This window comes from Mycteria americana, chromosome 14 (assembly GCF_035582795.1).
Source record: "Mycteria americana isolate JAX WOST 10 ecotype Jacksonville Zoo and Gardens chromosome 14, USCA_MyAme_1.0, whole genome shotgun sequence".
Classification (NCBI taxonomy): domain Eukaryota; kingdom Metazoa; phylum Chordata; class Aves; order Ciconiiformes; family Ciconiidae; genus Mycteria; species Mycteria americana.
The window spans coordinates 10,971,425-10,987,125 of NC_134378.1; the positions used below are offsets into that span (position 1 = coordinate 10,971,425).

Below are 15,701 nucleotides of genomic sequence, written 5' to 3' on the forward strand. Positions count from 1 at the left end.
ATCCTGTAAAAATATTTAAACAGAGCATTGGTTTCAATTTAATTTTAAAGCAGAAAAACTCCTAGTTTTTCAAAGCTAGAAATTACAGTTAACACCTACAATGAGTATGCTGTTTAATATAGTAAAAGTATATTGCTGTGGATCAGATAACATTAGCAATTCAAATATGTGAAGTATTTTTTTAAAACAACTAGCAGTTAATTTTGTCTTCTTTGAAGTTATTTAAAGATTTCACAATTCTGCAAGTTGCACAACTTGCTTCCATTAAGTAGAAAATCCAGGATGCTCCAGGGTTTAGTCTTTAATGATTAAAAATACCTTTCTGTCGCATTCCAACCTCTTGTACACTTATTAAAAGCTACAGTGGAAGCTTCCAATAAGAATCTAATAATATGTCCAGGGTGTCCAATTACTTGAGGAATTTATATCAGTGCGTTCAGCGACTGTATACAAGACATCTCCTGTTTTGCTCTCTTTTTTAGTGGAGTGTGCTCTGAAGCTTTTCACTTGCATTGAAATGAGCTACCGAATGTGTGTGTCACAAGGAGCAATGTATATTTAAAGCTTTTCTTTTCTACTACTCTGACTATCAGACATAGCCAGAGGGAAGACAGGATTGTTCTGGAGTACCAAAACGGCATCTCCTGAACCGAGCAAAAGATGTGTGTGAACCAAACTATCTTCATGTCTTCCTGCCCAGAACCTTACTCCCAAAGTCTCCATATTCTACTTATGTTCTGCAGGTCCCATTCAAAATGACTAAAATTTGGATCCTAGCTGAGGCCTTCTCCTGTGCTTTATGGTAGGACAGTCAGTTTAATCCTATCGACTTGCACCCTCAGCACAATGAGTGTGTTGACGAAGTGCAGTTGTGTGTCTGCAGCCTGTGGTTGAATGTTCCTGCAAAGCCACCAAAGCAGCTCCCAGTTTTAGGACTGAGGATGGCCTTTGCTCAGGGATTGAGCTGGCTCTTGGCTGACCCCTGATCAGATATGTGGGTACCTTTGCCCTGAACCAAGTGGGACTAAGCTTGATTCAGGCATTGACCTCATCTGCGAAACTATTTGTGATTTCCACTGGTATAACTGAGATAACAACAAGGGCTTTTTTGTGGGAACTTGAAAGTCTAGATAAGTGCAACCCATACTGCCTGAAGTAGGAGTTTTTCAAAGACTTCCTTCCATTATTTCCATTGAATTTAGAGAACATTTTTCCTTTCTTCTTGAGCCAACTCCGTGCTGCTGGAAGTCCATCTGACAGTGAGGGTACCCTGTAGTTCAAGGTAAGCAAGACCTGCACCATTCCCCTGCTTCTCTCCTATCTCCTATTTTTATGTGGAACACAGTTCAATAGCAGGATGAATCAGATGTGATTTGTTCGATTTACTATCAAGTTTCTGGGCATCTATGTTGATAGCGGAGGGTAAAGTATCATAAACGTGCATACCAATTTGGGAAGACCAAGGAGTAACTCTTGTACTCAGAGTTCCCCTTTATTGCCTTGTTGTGCTCCCTGCCAGCTGCTGCCTCTGCTGCCTTCCCTTCTCCTCTGACATGCGGTGCCTGGAGTTCATTCAACACACTTAACAATTAGAGGTGAAGAGTTTGAACTTGTCGAGGGGAACATGCCCAAGAAAGCAAAGTGTAATTTACCCTGATTATAAAATGCATTCCATTCCACACTTGTTTTGACATTGTCCCTTGGAGAAAAATATTTTGTCTCATAAAGGATCTCATTGTTGCTTTCCTTGTCAGGAGGAGGATTGCTCCATAAGCGTTCAGCTCCATCCAAACTCCAGAATGTAAAGATTTCTAAAACTCCTTCTGGATCCAGATACTGTAGCTTAAGTTTAACTTTTTGTGTTGTTCCAAAGCCACAGGCTACTGATCATACAGCTGAGCAATAACTATGGACAAGAGTTGAAAGTCAATGTAGTCCTTCCTCTGCTAGCAAAGAAGACTATAGGAACACAGAAGATAGGGTCCAGATAGGTATTGTATGAGGTGTTAATGCTCTTCTGGATAAACAGGCAAGAAATAGACAACAATAGACTGTTCAGACAGTGAACAGCAATGTTCACACGGAGAGTTGGGCTGTCTTGAAAAAAGTACACTGTAACATTGAACCAGATCCCAAGTGTGGTCTCCATCCGTACCAGTTACACTTCCGTGCCCAAAGAATTGTACCGATTCTGTAGTGGCTGCTACCAGTTGCATGTTAGTTTACATTTCTCAGTGTCAACAAACGTATTCCTGGTCTATACCTTGGTGTGTGAAAGGGATTTAAGACAGTGGGACTGCAGCCCTGAGCTACAGTACAAGAGAGCAGAGAGTCGGCAGTACCGCCAGGAAGGTCGGGACATGTGCTGTTTCGGTGACAAAACAATTTAGCATTCTGTGTTTTTCAGTCCTTTGAAAGCTGATACTCAGAAATACTCAAGTGTAAGTGAATAAGCATAATGCTCAGTTTCGTAATGAAATATTCATACTTTTTCCCAAGCCATGCCTGGAAGGACACATCAAAAAAATTTGAATGCAGCCACCCACACTACGGTATATCAATCCACCAGTTATCAGAACAACACACACATCCAGGGTGAGAGATTAATGAGACTGCTTGTAGTTTCAACCTCAATAGGCCCTTTGTTTCAATTATCTGAAGTAAAAAGGCAGCTTTTTCTTCTAAAGCTATAACCCTTACATGAATTTTGGATATGTGTGCCACGAATGACATGTTGGAAATTGTTAAACTTTCTCCTTTTATAAAAAGTGATAATGCATTAAAAACCCCACACGTACACATGCAGTCCCACTGAGGTCAAGCTGATGTTTCACATATTTAAAATCAAGCACGTGCTGAGCTGTTCTCTTAAAATTTGTTCTGAAATGAACTTCAGCTATTAACATTTTGCAGAATTAATTTTCCAGAGCTTGGGTTATTTTGCCCCATCAGTTAAAGTCAGCACTGACACCGAGATGAATTCTACCTCTAGCTGTTGAGAACAAAGAACCTTCTCAGTGTGGAAGAAGACAAACTAGAACACATTATCTGTCATCTAATCACAGCACTGAAAGGTGTAAGCAGAGACTGACTCAGCGCATACTATATAATAGCTGGTTTATAATGAACATATATATTCATAAAAAAAAGTGCGGATTAGTTGGCTCCAACTTTGTCTATATCGTTCCCACTAACATGCCTAAAGCCTGAACAGAATTAACTTCCTTTTGGATATGTAAACCTCGCTCACTTCCTTGTTGAGAAAGTTAATGTGGAGGCCAATTAATTCCATTCATATCTTCCTCTGAGGAGTAACTGTAGGAAACGATGACAGGGAAGTAGTGTTGCCACTGTCTTTTTAATAAGTAATTCTGAATGAGCAAATCATTTCAAAGAGGCAAAGAACTGAATTTAATTTATCCAGCTGACCATAGGCGAAAGGTTTCATAGGCATTTATTAATCTCAGAGGCATCATGCTGGTTTTCATACTTCTGAAATACGAGCAAAAGAAAGCCATATGGGTTTCTTAATGTGCAAGTCTGGCTTGGTCATTCATTATCTGTGTAGTTTGATAATTACCTATTTCCTAGGTAAATTGCTTTGGACATTTACTTTGAGGTAGCAGATTAATGAAGTTCTTTGAAAACTTCAGGAACTTGAAAATCTACAAAGCTTCCGGAACAAAATTTTCCAGGTCAGTGGTTATTGTACTTTTAGCAATCCAGAAGACAGCACACATTTGTACCTCAGCTTGTATAGAGTTGGTCAAAACCTTACTCAGAGCAACACTTGTATAGATCTTTGAGTCCACTAAATTTAAATAGCAAAAATAATAAGCAGTCCAGTAAGCATGAACCTGTGATTTACTATACAGAAGCAATAAAGGATTTCGAAATAGCTGATAACTAGGCTGTCAAGGTCAGTTCAACTAGATAACACCTTTTCTCTTTGGTTGTCTTTAAAAGTTAAATCGTCTGAACATTTGTGAGCAATGTGATATGCCTGGAATTGAACAATAGTCCCGACTTTCTGTTAACACTTTTTCATATTGGCACAACTCCATTGGCTCTAATGGAGTAATATTAGTTTATAATACTATAAAAAGAGACGTAGTGTATATTATTGTTGTAGCAGCTTGGGTAGATCTCCCCACACAGTCTTGCAGCTTAGCAGGAGCTACCAAAGCTCCCCGGGGAGCGGGTGAGCACCTACGGTCTCCCAGCCCACCTTCCCAGGGCTCTGGGACCCAGTGCTCCTGGCTGTCACATTAGTTTCAGCAGCACAAACTACAGTCCCTCTGAAGTACACATTGCAATATGATTTCAGAAAAGCAATATTCTCACATAGTGCTGTACGGTTTTTCTTACACCGTCATTCACTCAGCCAGAGGCAGCCTTCACTTGGCAAAGACAGCACGGTTCTGACGACTGTCAAATTTGTTCTTTGCGTAACCATCAAGCTGTCAGTCACAGTGCTGGGTGGATGGCTTTTTTTTATATACATCATTTCTTTTGATCCTGCAAAGGTTCAAACTATTTTCATCTTTCCTCAAAACTTTATATTGATTTTATCCTGTCATAATAGGAGAGAAATGTAACAATCCCATCCCTGGAGACCTCAGTACTGTGCATGCTGGGGAGGAACATGTTCGGACTGTGCTATGGATGCAGAAAGCTTGCATTCACTGAGGTCTGATAGGATTATACAGAGGGAAAGGGACTGTAGGCATGGTTTTAACACATTCCTGAATACTAGGGCTAGCCTGGATTGAAGGAATGGTGAGATTAATGGCACAAGAGGAGTTTGGCATCAAAGCCCTGCGCTGCAGGGCTTAACTCCCCTGTACTTGCTAAGCCAGGATCCACCTCCCCGGGTCGGTCCTGCGCCAGGCAGTGCCCACCATACCCTCCCGCCGGGAGCTGGGCTTTGCAAACAGTTTCCCAGCTAAGGTGTGGTCATAGCATACAATCAAGCAACTTGCGGGTATCATAAAGCAGAATTTTTTCAGTGTTGAATTAAAGTAACTTGATGTTGTAGAACCTCAAGTTCAAGCCCTTTGAGGATATTAAGCAGAGGGATGAAAGTACCACAGCAATTTTTTTACAAGAAGTTACCATGAAAGACAAGATTTCTGTAATGCTACAAAGACTTTATAACAAACTATGGAAGACTATTTATAGAAAAAAAAATAGAAATCTTTATTTTACAAAATTGACTATTACCAAATTGACTAGAAAGATTCAGATAATGCACAAATTGCTTTGCACATTGTAATATGGCTACATTTACATGTCTGAGTATAACAGCAGAGGAAAACAAACAAAAAACCCGCAGGAGACAGACCAACAAATGCTAAGACCTTGTATAATTTCAGAATGTAAAAAAATAAAAATAACCATCCATTCATGGTTATATATAAAAACCTGTACTTGAAACTGCATCATTGGAAAAATACACTAGTGACCATAATAGCTAACGTACAGTATTACATGCAGGGCAGTGACAACTTTAACCTTTAGATACAGGTATTGAAATCTCCACAAGAAATAGACCTTTTCGAAATGTTTAGGATCCTTATATCCTGTGGTTCTTTGAAACATACATTTTATATTACTCATCTGATGAAGTAACTATCCTGTTAGGATAATCATCATTTAATAGTGGCAGAACCCATAGGATTCCAGTGATTCCAGTTACGGATAAGGCCTTTCATGCAATAAAAGGCCACTAAGGTTTTACAATAAAGGTGTGATAAAATGGCTTGTTTGGGAGTTGGAGGCATGAAACACTCTATGGGTCTGAGCAGAGTATGTGGCAGGCACAGTATTGCAACCGTCCAAATCAAAGTACTGTGCAGGCGTGAGGAATAAATCCTGTTATATACCTTTGTCCCTATTTCCCTTTTGTTAAGGAAGTGAATAACATTAGGGAAAGCATACTTCTTTCATTATCCTGATTTTTAAGCCCTGTTGTTAGCGTTATTACAGACTGCCATCTTACTTCTCAGTTTAATTCATGACATTGGTAATTTGGTAAGGACTAAGTGAATTTCTTTCGCTTAAGGTGACTTCTCAAAGCTCATCAACTCTGAGCTAATGGGACCAGTTCAGTCATGACTGTTGTTCCCCTAGGTGTCTGTCCTATATGATACCCACAAACTGGAAACCAGCCCTTTCCAAGCTAGCCTGTTGAACAGCTTGAGGCTATAATAATTTCACTGTGCACTAAGAAGAACTGTACGTAACACTCCACAGCTCATTATCAAGCTCTGTCCTGTACAGTCCCTCAGCTGCACTAAATCAGTATATTTGCATAGGTATATGAACATGCATGGTATTTTTCTTTCCTTTTAACATTGCTAAGTACAGCTGAACTAACTAACCACACTTTCCAATAAAACAGTATGGGAGCTTTTGTTGATACTATTTCTGGCTCAGCAATTGTTCAAGCACGTGTGTTGCAGTTTCTCCACTGGTTACCATAGGCTTCGGCTTTCCCAGTCGATGTATATTTTTTCAGAGAAGGCAGCAGCAGCAGGGTTGTCATTTATTTTCTGCAAGCTGTATTAAAGAGAAAAAGAATCTATATAGTGATCGATTATTTAAAAGCAAATAGCACTGAACAAACTTCAGTTAAAGGAGTCAATGGAATTAATACCCTTACTCAAATTATGTTGGGTGATTTTTTCGTGTGGTGTTGGCCAGCAAAAAAATATCTCCCATAGCAGTTAAATGTCACTTGATTTCTAGTTTGTGGACTTAATTTGAGACCAAGGACCCCGTTTTCCAATTTAGATTTTCACACAAATAAGCTTTTTGTTAGCTTATTTGTATAAGCTTGTGAGCAGAGGAAATCTTACATTCAATTTTTTTGAACCAAAAATGTATAATAAGTTGCAACATTGCACGACTATTTACAAATAGATATTTCTTTTCTTTGTCCTTCTGCCTAAAATAAAATTTTCTAATCTAAACTCTGTAGTGCCCTGGTGTACTGTTCCTTCACTAGGGCATTTTCTTTTTAATCTGTACATTGATGCTCAAAATCAAATGCTATTTTTCAGGAAATATCTTCTAGAAATGCAGTAGAGAAGTTATATTATAACAAAATAATGCTATTATTTATGGCTAAAATATTATTTATGGCTAAAATAATGGCTATTATTTTCCCCAAGAGTATATACATTTTGGGTTCCCCATTTCTGATCTGCATCATCTGCATCAGAAGACATGCTCTCTTGGAGTTTAAAACTAGACAGCTAACTTCAGAGCCATAGGCCATACAAAATTTGTCTTCTTAGCACATAGAATATTTTCTGTTAAAAGTAACGAAATGTGATGGCATTTAACAGATCTGACATTGTGAGAATAAAGCCTAGAAAAACATCCGTTCTCTTACAGTGACAGTTCTATGAAAATTCTAAATGAGGTTCAAAGAAAAGTCTCATGTACTCAGGAGACCCTTATGCACGTACCTTATCGCCTGTGAAATGCAATGGGAAGCTCCCGGCTGGGAATCAGTATTCCTGAATGGAGTGTTTCTACTGGTTTGTTGTCAGTTGCTACAATTTGGTATTTGCGAATGAGCTGAAACACAAACGTTCCAGTTAGCATGCTTTGGCTTCTAGGTCTCCTGATTAGGTTAAATGTTGAACAACCAGGCATTGTGTACAGAATGCCGTTGTAGAGTATTTACCCAGCAAAGGGCCAAGTGAAGCTGGAGCTCTGCTACGCGGCGCCCAATGCACATCCTCTTCCCAATGCCAAATGGAACATGAGAAAAAGGATTTATTAAGTTCTTCTGAAACCAGCGCTCTGGTTTAAACTGAGTCCAGGCATTAAAGTACTCTTCATTGCAACCCAGGGCATGGCTATTTATCATTAGTACGGTCTATAAACAAAGCAATAGAGAGAGTCTCATTACAAATTGGCTTAGAGCTACCAAGTGAATCAGCTTGTTAATGGAAAAAAATAATGCAACAGTAAAGGCAAGGCAGTTTCCTCAGCAGATGTCATGTAATTCTCCAAAGATTAATTCAAACACAGAAAAGGTCATAGTTTCCTCAGAAAATCACTGGAAAGTTTGAAAAATTTTTTTGAAATAGCACACCAAAATATTTTTGTCTAAATTCAACAGCAGTGCAGGCAGGTATGGTTTTCAGTTTATGGGAATTCTTGGTGTGAATTTCTCATTCCTTATCCTGGGACTCATCCTTTGGCAAAGTCATTTTGAGACTGAAATATGACCAACTTCAGTGGTTTACAGGACAGTTAATCAATGACAAAATATTCTAATAAGCTAGATTAATTGACTTACACCTTTGGGCAGTACATAATCTCCCAGAACCATTTCTGTGTCAATGGTGCGAGTGGTAAATGGCACTGAGGGTGTTAATCTGCAGTGAAAAGAACAAAACAGGTTAAATTTCCAGCATTTTTTCTTCCTGTATCTATCATAGTTTACCCTAAACGACAAGGTGAACAAAATTATATATACTAGAAAATTCTTTCTCCCTAGTAGACACTAGCTGGTAAAAAACTTTGTCATCATTTTGCTTTTTGCAATTATTTGAGAATTTTACCTCATGGATTCTTTCAGACATGCTTTTAGGTAAGGCATATTCTTCAAGTTCTCAGCACTTGGACTCTCATTAGCAGCCAAAACACTCTGTATTTCCTGGAAAAGCTTCTGCTGAACATGTGGATTGCGTGAAATGTTATACAAAGCCCACAGTAAGCTATTGGCCGTCTGAAACAAACCAAAAAGAAATGTAAGACCTCAATTTGTAATGACAGAAACAAGAAATGGCCAAAAGTTCAAAGCAACATTTACGGCTGGTCACTGCCTTACGGTATTTTGTAAACCTAAGGGATTATGAGCCATCCCAGTTGTTCTCTAAGTCACGAACAGAATAAAGAATCTAGTGATTTCAGGTAAAAATTCATTTGCATTTAGGCCACCGAAGCAACTACAGGATTAGCTCACTCTCAGATGTTATGGAAGAAAGCAGGGAGTTGGAAGGATGCTAATTTTAACAAGCTCTTGGAAAGTTGGGTTTACCGTTTCAACTCCGGCAATCTGGAGCTCTGCGATGGCCGCATACAGCTCCTTCTTGGAAAGTTGTCCTCCAGAATAGATGTCACACAGGAAATCCTCCTGAGGGTTTGCACAGTGTTTTTCCAGTCGACAGTCAATTGAGTGCTTGGCTGAGGAGGGAGGAGCAGGAGGTAATTAATGGAAAATCACTAAAAATACTATAAAAATAAAAGCAAAAATGTATCTTACATGCAGGATTTTGAAAGAGGATACCAAGCTGTGCGCCTTTTTCAAGTGATGAGCATTATACTGAATAAATAATGGTATTTTAACTTTTTAAACAAAGAACTCAGTCACAAAAATCACTTCTGAACAGAAAGACCTCCTGCAAACTATTAGGAATTCTGCTTTCTTAAATTAGGAAAGGAAATCAGTGAAGTGTTGAGTGAAATATTTAGCAAACAGAAATACAAGTGTGTAAAATTTATTAGGTTGAATTTTCAAAGGGGATCAAGGTGTTAAAAAAATCAAAGAGACTTAGCAGTCAGACTCCCTGAGGGGAAACTTAAGCCTTTGACTTACTAGGGGAAGGCAAAAATAGATGCCAAATTTCTACATGCTATTTTTTTTTTTAAATACAGAGAACTAGATTTTGCCCACCCTTTCTCATGAATATCCCAATTGTTAAGACCAGTTCCTAGCAAGGAGCTATTCAAGTCAAGTGAAGGTGTCAAACTGGTTTTTCTGAACAAAACTGGTTTAAAGTGTCTTTCCTAAAACCTATAAACTAAGAAGCAATAAAATAAGTGCACGTGTGGCTGGCATGACCAAAACTCCTGAAGTATCAAGTACTGAAATACCTAAGAGAAATATATCACAGCGTTACAATCATCCAAGTGCCAAAACCTTTCTTAATCTTCAGCCATAACTGTCACTGTCTAGCAAAATACTGAAAAATATAAACTTAACTTCATATCTGAGTTAGAGTAATTTTTGTAACTTTGAAGGTCAATTAATCTTAAATAGACAGAAAATGTTGTCAAAAAGCCAAACTGTACCTTATGATTTAAATTAAAACTTACAACTATATTCCAGGTTGTTCAGAAAACCTATCATTTCTTTTTTTAGCAAACAGGCTTTTGTTGCATGTAAAGGTCTTGTTTCTCAAGAAGACAACTCCCTTTGAGGTCCCTTTGAGGAAGGTCCCTTTTCTCACTCGTATACCTTGCCTTTAAAGAGATTATACACTTTCTGGCTATTTACTTTTATGACGGATTAAAGTGGACGCATGATGTTGCTGGCTCCCAAATTTCTGGGGCTTCCCTGGGGATTGGGTATTGCCCCACAACCAGAGCTAAGTGTTAGTCATAAGAAGACAGTGCTCCTATGCTTGGAATAGGTTTGTGGTTAGCTGCAGCAAAGGTGTCTCCATCTGTGCTGAAGGTAGCAATTAACAGCAGCATAGGGCAGGAGCAAGCATGAAGAAAGTTAATTCCACCAAGTAGGAAACAGAGTAGAAGGGAAAGGAGAGAAATCGTGTTTAAAAAAATAACCTGTTTTAAAAATGTCATCCCATGCTTTAGTATGAGCTTGCCAGACTTTTGTGTTCAGACCCTTGTGAAGTTCCACGGGGGTCACCATCATCATTCCAAAAGTAGCCATCATCTGTGATAGGGAAAGAGTTTTTGAAATCTTTCTTTATTCTATCTACTTGCAATCTGTGAACAAAATTAGACTGTAAAGTAGGAGGCCATTTTCAGGAAGTCTAGATTCTGGCAGATTTTCCATCCTGGACAGAAAGATTGGGTCTCAACCTACTTAGACTGTATCCGGCTAAAAATAAGGGACAGCCAGTGGAGAATAGGAGGCTTCTCCAGTAGGTGATTCATCCTATCTATTTTAGGCACCTGTTTTAGAATGGGACAAGCCACCCTTTGGCAGTACCTCTCTCTCCCTTGAAAACGGATGGAGCTAAAAAACTAGGCTAGGCTAGATACCTATCTTTTAGATGGCTAAAATTAGGCAGATATATATCACTGGAGTCCAAGTTGCAGCAAGATGCACAGCAGGTGTGCCTGCAGGAATGACTAACCTCCAAACCCAGTGTATTTGCATAATCCCACACAACTCCAAGAGTCCCACCCAACTAACAGCAGTGTTGCACAACAGGTGTCTCAGAGGGAGAGGAAAGTTAACCAACCAACCTGACAACTCTATTTCCAGGAGTATCCTGATGTCCATACGGCATTTCCCCCCTACATCTTTAGGCATTTCATAAATGGGACAGTCAGATGGCCAGTACTAGCACTGCACATACGTGTTGCCTTGGATGTGCAAGGCTGCCAATACAACATGTAGCACAGAAGCTGGAGCTTCTTTTTTCAGGTGACCCACTTAAACTGGTACCCTCTCATTAGTAGTGGGGGTAGAAAACCACGACAGCCCCAGTAAAGACTCTTCCATACCGTTTTTACAGCCTTGATGAAGTTCAAACTTTCTTCTTCTACATCCTGCTGTAGGAGACCAAATCTCTTTCCATACAGCACCAGGCAGATACCTGTTGTTAAGCAATATTATCATTAAATGATATAAACAAAAGGGTGCATGGTGTCCACCATTTATTGTCAAGGAATGGCTTGGATTATCCTTCTGAAAAATGGTCTCTGTTCTATGATACACACCTGTGAGAACAGCACTTCAAAACACCTTCTGCATGTTTGCCTCAGACCCAAGTAGCAGTATATCTAGCTAAGGTGCCCTTACAGTAGCACTTTCTTCACAAATAAGAATCACCACTGATCCCCTCACGAGCAGCAGATCATTCTGCCAAGCAGGGCTGGCATATTTGGCAAGTAAGCTATTCGGCAAAGCTACTGAAGAGAACTGAGTCACAGGAAAACAGGACCTGAAGAGGCCATCTAGTCCAGCATCTCCTAGCCCTTTCCCCAGCCAGAAACCACTTGCAAACACTGGCAGCATCCCACACTCCACCAGCGTCCACCTCTTTCCACTTGCTCTTTTTTTTTCCCCCCAAAGCTGTCACTTCCTACTTCTCCCTTTCCAAAAGCAGCCATCACCACTGAAAGTGGAAAAAACGCATTTAAAACATTTTCAGGAACTCAGTACACAGGTTGCTGAGATGAGCCAGCCAAGAGCAGGACAGGCCTGGCAGAGCTCGTTCGGTTACGCACTATACCCGACCATCCCTCCTTGTTAGGCACCGCTGATGCAGTTTCTTCTGCCCTACGTCATTCCTGGCAGATGGTTCCTTCATGTACTCTGAAAGGTTTCTAAAGATGGAGGCTCCTGTCTTGGTAACTTACTTCAGTGCTTCTTAATCCCAATATAAACATTTTAAATGGGATTTTCCAACCCTTGTCTACAATCAACACTTCTTCACTGTTACAGGATCATTTCATTGATCTTGTGCTGCTGGTAATTAACAAGTATCAGATGGACAACAATGGTCATGTGCTATCTGATCCCATTCTAGATAAATGCACTGTGATTCCCTCAAGTTTTGGATTTATAAGTCACTATTTTTGAATTTTTTTACAAGCCACATAGATAACCAGACAGGAGAGTTTGTATACCTGCTGATGAATTTTGCACATGCACAGATAGTCCTCTGGTTTTTCTGCAGCCCACTTTCCATGATATTGTAGCTGATAGGTTGGAAATAATCAGCCTACACATTCATCACTGATCGTACTTTAACTGAAATGCCATGGCAGGTACAAAATGCATACCATTCTCAGGCAAAAACCAACTTACTTTCAAATGACCATTTGTTGAATTCTGAATAGACGTCTTCCATTTGTCCATTGTGGTTACAAACATCATCTATTCTGTGCATAAAGTCCTCCAGGACCTAAGCGGTGGAGAGAAGAGGGAGAAAAGAAGGCAATAAAATGACATCAACTAATAAAAATCCTGTGTAAGTTAGCATTTCGACTGTCTTTTAAATAGGTAACTATCTCCCACAAGAGAGGAATATTTATGTTTCCTGTTATTTGAACAAGACTCAATCTCCCCTTGTGTTAACGTATGTTTGGATTTTACATGACTCTCATGCTAGTACTGCTTGTACTTCAATGAACTGAGCTTTCCTCCACAGGGATGAAATGCTTCAGTCTGACGCTGGGATAATACTGGAGTTTCACAATAAAGAAGATTAAGCTGTTTATCACAGATGCTCCTCAAACTCAATGAGGAACACAGATGTTAAAGAGGGAGGTGTTCCCTGATGGGAGGAACATCAGAATGAAGCAGTAAAGGCAAAAAACACTGAATGCAAGAAAAGTAAGCAAAACCTCTGTTTGCAGGAGCCCGTATCATTGTGGAATCATCTTATTGTTCTGTGGAGGCAGACAATCTCAGCTACAGGTTTCTGTGTGGTCTCACTTTTGGTCAGACCCTAATAGTCAGTTTGTACTTACTATTCCCTGAATGATTTCGGAGTATTAACTCGTGGTTTTACCACCGGAGAGCAGATCAACAGCTCTCCAGGTACACCTGGTCACTTGATCTGCTTTTATTTCCAGGTTTCCAGGGAACAGGGGAGAGAGAGAGAATTTCTGAAAGCGCAGTACCTCATTGATTGTGGTGTCCAGTTTCGCAACTTCCCTGGGTTTCATTAATTTCTTTTGAAAGGCACTTCTTACCCGCTGCCAGTCCTTTCCTTCCCTAGATTGAGTTAAAAACAGCGAGGCTGAAAAGAGAAAGGCTTAAAGAAGAACGAAGGACGAAAAAACCCCAAGCCCGCGGCATGTGCAGCAAGACATCGCCGGGCGCCGACGCGCCTTCGTCGCACCGGCGGGCGCAAACCGGCCGCCGCCGCCCCTTCTCGGGGACAGGGGGTGAGACCCGCTCCGGGCGGCAGCTCCGGGCGGCGCGTCCGCCGGCACAGCCGCCCCGCGGGAGCGGAGCCCGGGGAGGCCGGCCCGGTCCCCGCGGAGCCGGGCGCGGCAGGTTGGCTGGCGGCGGCCGCCCGCCCGCCCGCAGCATCCATCCCCCGGGGGCCTCAGAAAGCCCGCCCGCACCGGCTCCCCCCCCCGCCGCGGGGAGCAACCGGCCCTCGCTGCACCTCCCCGGGGCCGCCCGGCTGCTGCGGCTGCCACTTACAGGATCAGCAGCCCGTAGCCCTCGTCGCGATAGTCCCGATAGGCTTTCCAGGGCTTGATCTCCAGGCGCTGGGGGCAGGCGCTCTCCCGGCGGTACAGGCCTTCCAGGAGGCAGGGGGCTGCGATGTGCACCGAGTCGAAAGCCCCCAGCTTCATGCGGAAAATCTTGCCAAACCGCCTGTGGTACCCAGCCTGCGGGCGCAGAAGAGACCCCCCGGTGAGTGCGAGGCGCGCCCCTGCCTGCCCCGCCGCAGCATCCCCATCCCTCCGCCCGCCTCACCAGCGTCTCATGCTGCCGCTTGAGCCCCCCCTTCCAGAGGACGTCGGGCAGGCTGCCCATCAGCGGCCAGCTGGGGGGGCCGGGCAGGGCGGCCAGGGGGTGCCCGCGGCCCCCCGGAGCGGGGGTCGCCGCCGGCCGCGGGGCGCAGAGGGAGGAGGCGAGCAACCGCTGCGCGGGGGCTCCGCGGCCGGCGGGGCTCATCGCGGCGCGGCCGCAGGTGAGGGCGGGGTGCCGGAGGAAGATGCTGCAGCCTCCCATAGCCGCGCTGCCAGACACCCACCCGCATATATGTATATATATAGCAGCCGGGAGGCTCGCTGGACTTTCATCGGGGGCCAATGGGAGCCCTGGGTGGGGTGAGGTGGGGCCGGCTGGCCCGGCCCGGCCCGGCCCGGCCCGGGGAGGCTGCGGGGCAAGCGGTTCATGAAAGGGCTCAGGCGAGGCAGGAGGGCACCGCGCCAGCGCCGTCCGCGCCTCCGCCCGCGGAGCTTCCCGGGGGCTGCCGCGGCTCCGCACCCCGCGGCGCCGGCGGCGAGCGGGAGGCAGGGGCGGGCAGCGGCCAGCGCGGCGGGCAGCGGCACCCGCTCCCTGGCGAAGCTGCCTGGCGTTCCCGCGAACCGTCTCCTGAAGCAATTTCTCTCTCTCTCTTTTTTTAATAAATTCGGCTTTTTAGGGGCGCGAGGCGGCCAGGGCGCATCCGCACGAAGCGTGGGGGGGCTGTGGTGTTCATACTGCAACGCACAGGTGGCTGAAGAGTTCAGTCTGCCTTCACTGTTTGCGCTTTGAAATGATGGAGTAAAAAATGCAGGGAGCTGAGGAATAACAAGTTTTGGTGGGTGGATGCTCTTACCCTATCAGGCTGACTAACCACCTATTTATGAAAAGGGCATGTGAGTGCATCACCAGAGAAGGCAAAATTCCCTTCACTGTTAGTGTTGGCAGCCACTAAATTCTGACAAAAATCAGTTATTGCCATGAGTCTTTTAATCGGAAACTGCACAGTAACCCTCAGAGAGAGCCAAAGGTTTTCATGCTCAGTGAAGGCAGGAGAGGTGCTAGCACAGATAAAGCAGCTCAGGTTACCTGGGTACTTGGCTCCCTGTCCTCTCCTTGCAAGAGAAGTCAGACAGGCTGTGGATCTTGCTGCAAGACAAAAAGCTACCTGTAAACCAGAGGATTTCCCGGAAAGACAGGTATGCTACAACGAGGACTTGATTTTCTCCCACCCCACACTACCGTTTTTCATCTTTCCCAAGTTGCG

At 43.0% G+C, this 15,701-nt stretch overlaps 1 protein-coding gene across 1 annotated transcript; it reads right to left on the reverse strand.

Annotated features, from left to right (window-relative positions):
• Positions 1 to 5,192: 5,192 nt before the first annotated feature.
• Positions 5,193 to 14,699, reverse strand: CYP24A1 (cytochrome P450 family 24 subfamily A member 1). The gene is made up of 12 exons (XM_075517385.1): positions 14,441 to 14,699; positions 14,162 to 14,352; positions 13,630 to 13,723; positions 12,812 to 12,908; positions 11,503 to 11,594; positions 10,591 to 10,702; positions 9,062 to 9,207; positions 8,583 to 8,749; positions 8,318 to 8,396; positions 7,697 to 7,891; positions 7,476 to 7,587; positions 5,193 to 6,561 (listed from the first exon to the last, which is right to left on the reverse strand). Exons 1-11 carry the CDS (start codon positions 14,696 to 14,698, stop codon positions 7,477 to 7,479), a joined length of 1,542 nt encoding a protein of 513 aa, XP_075373500.1. The 5' UTR covers position 14,699; the 3' UTR covers positions 5,193 to 6,561; position 7,476.
• Positions 14,700 to 15,701: the final 1,002 nt, after the last annotated feature.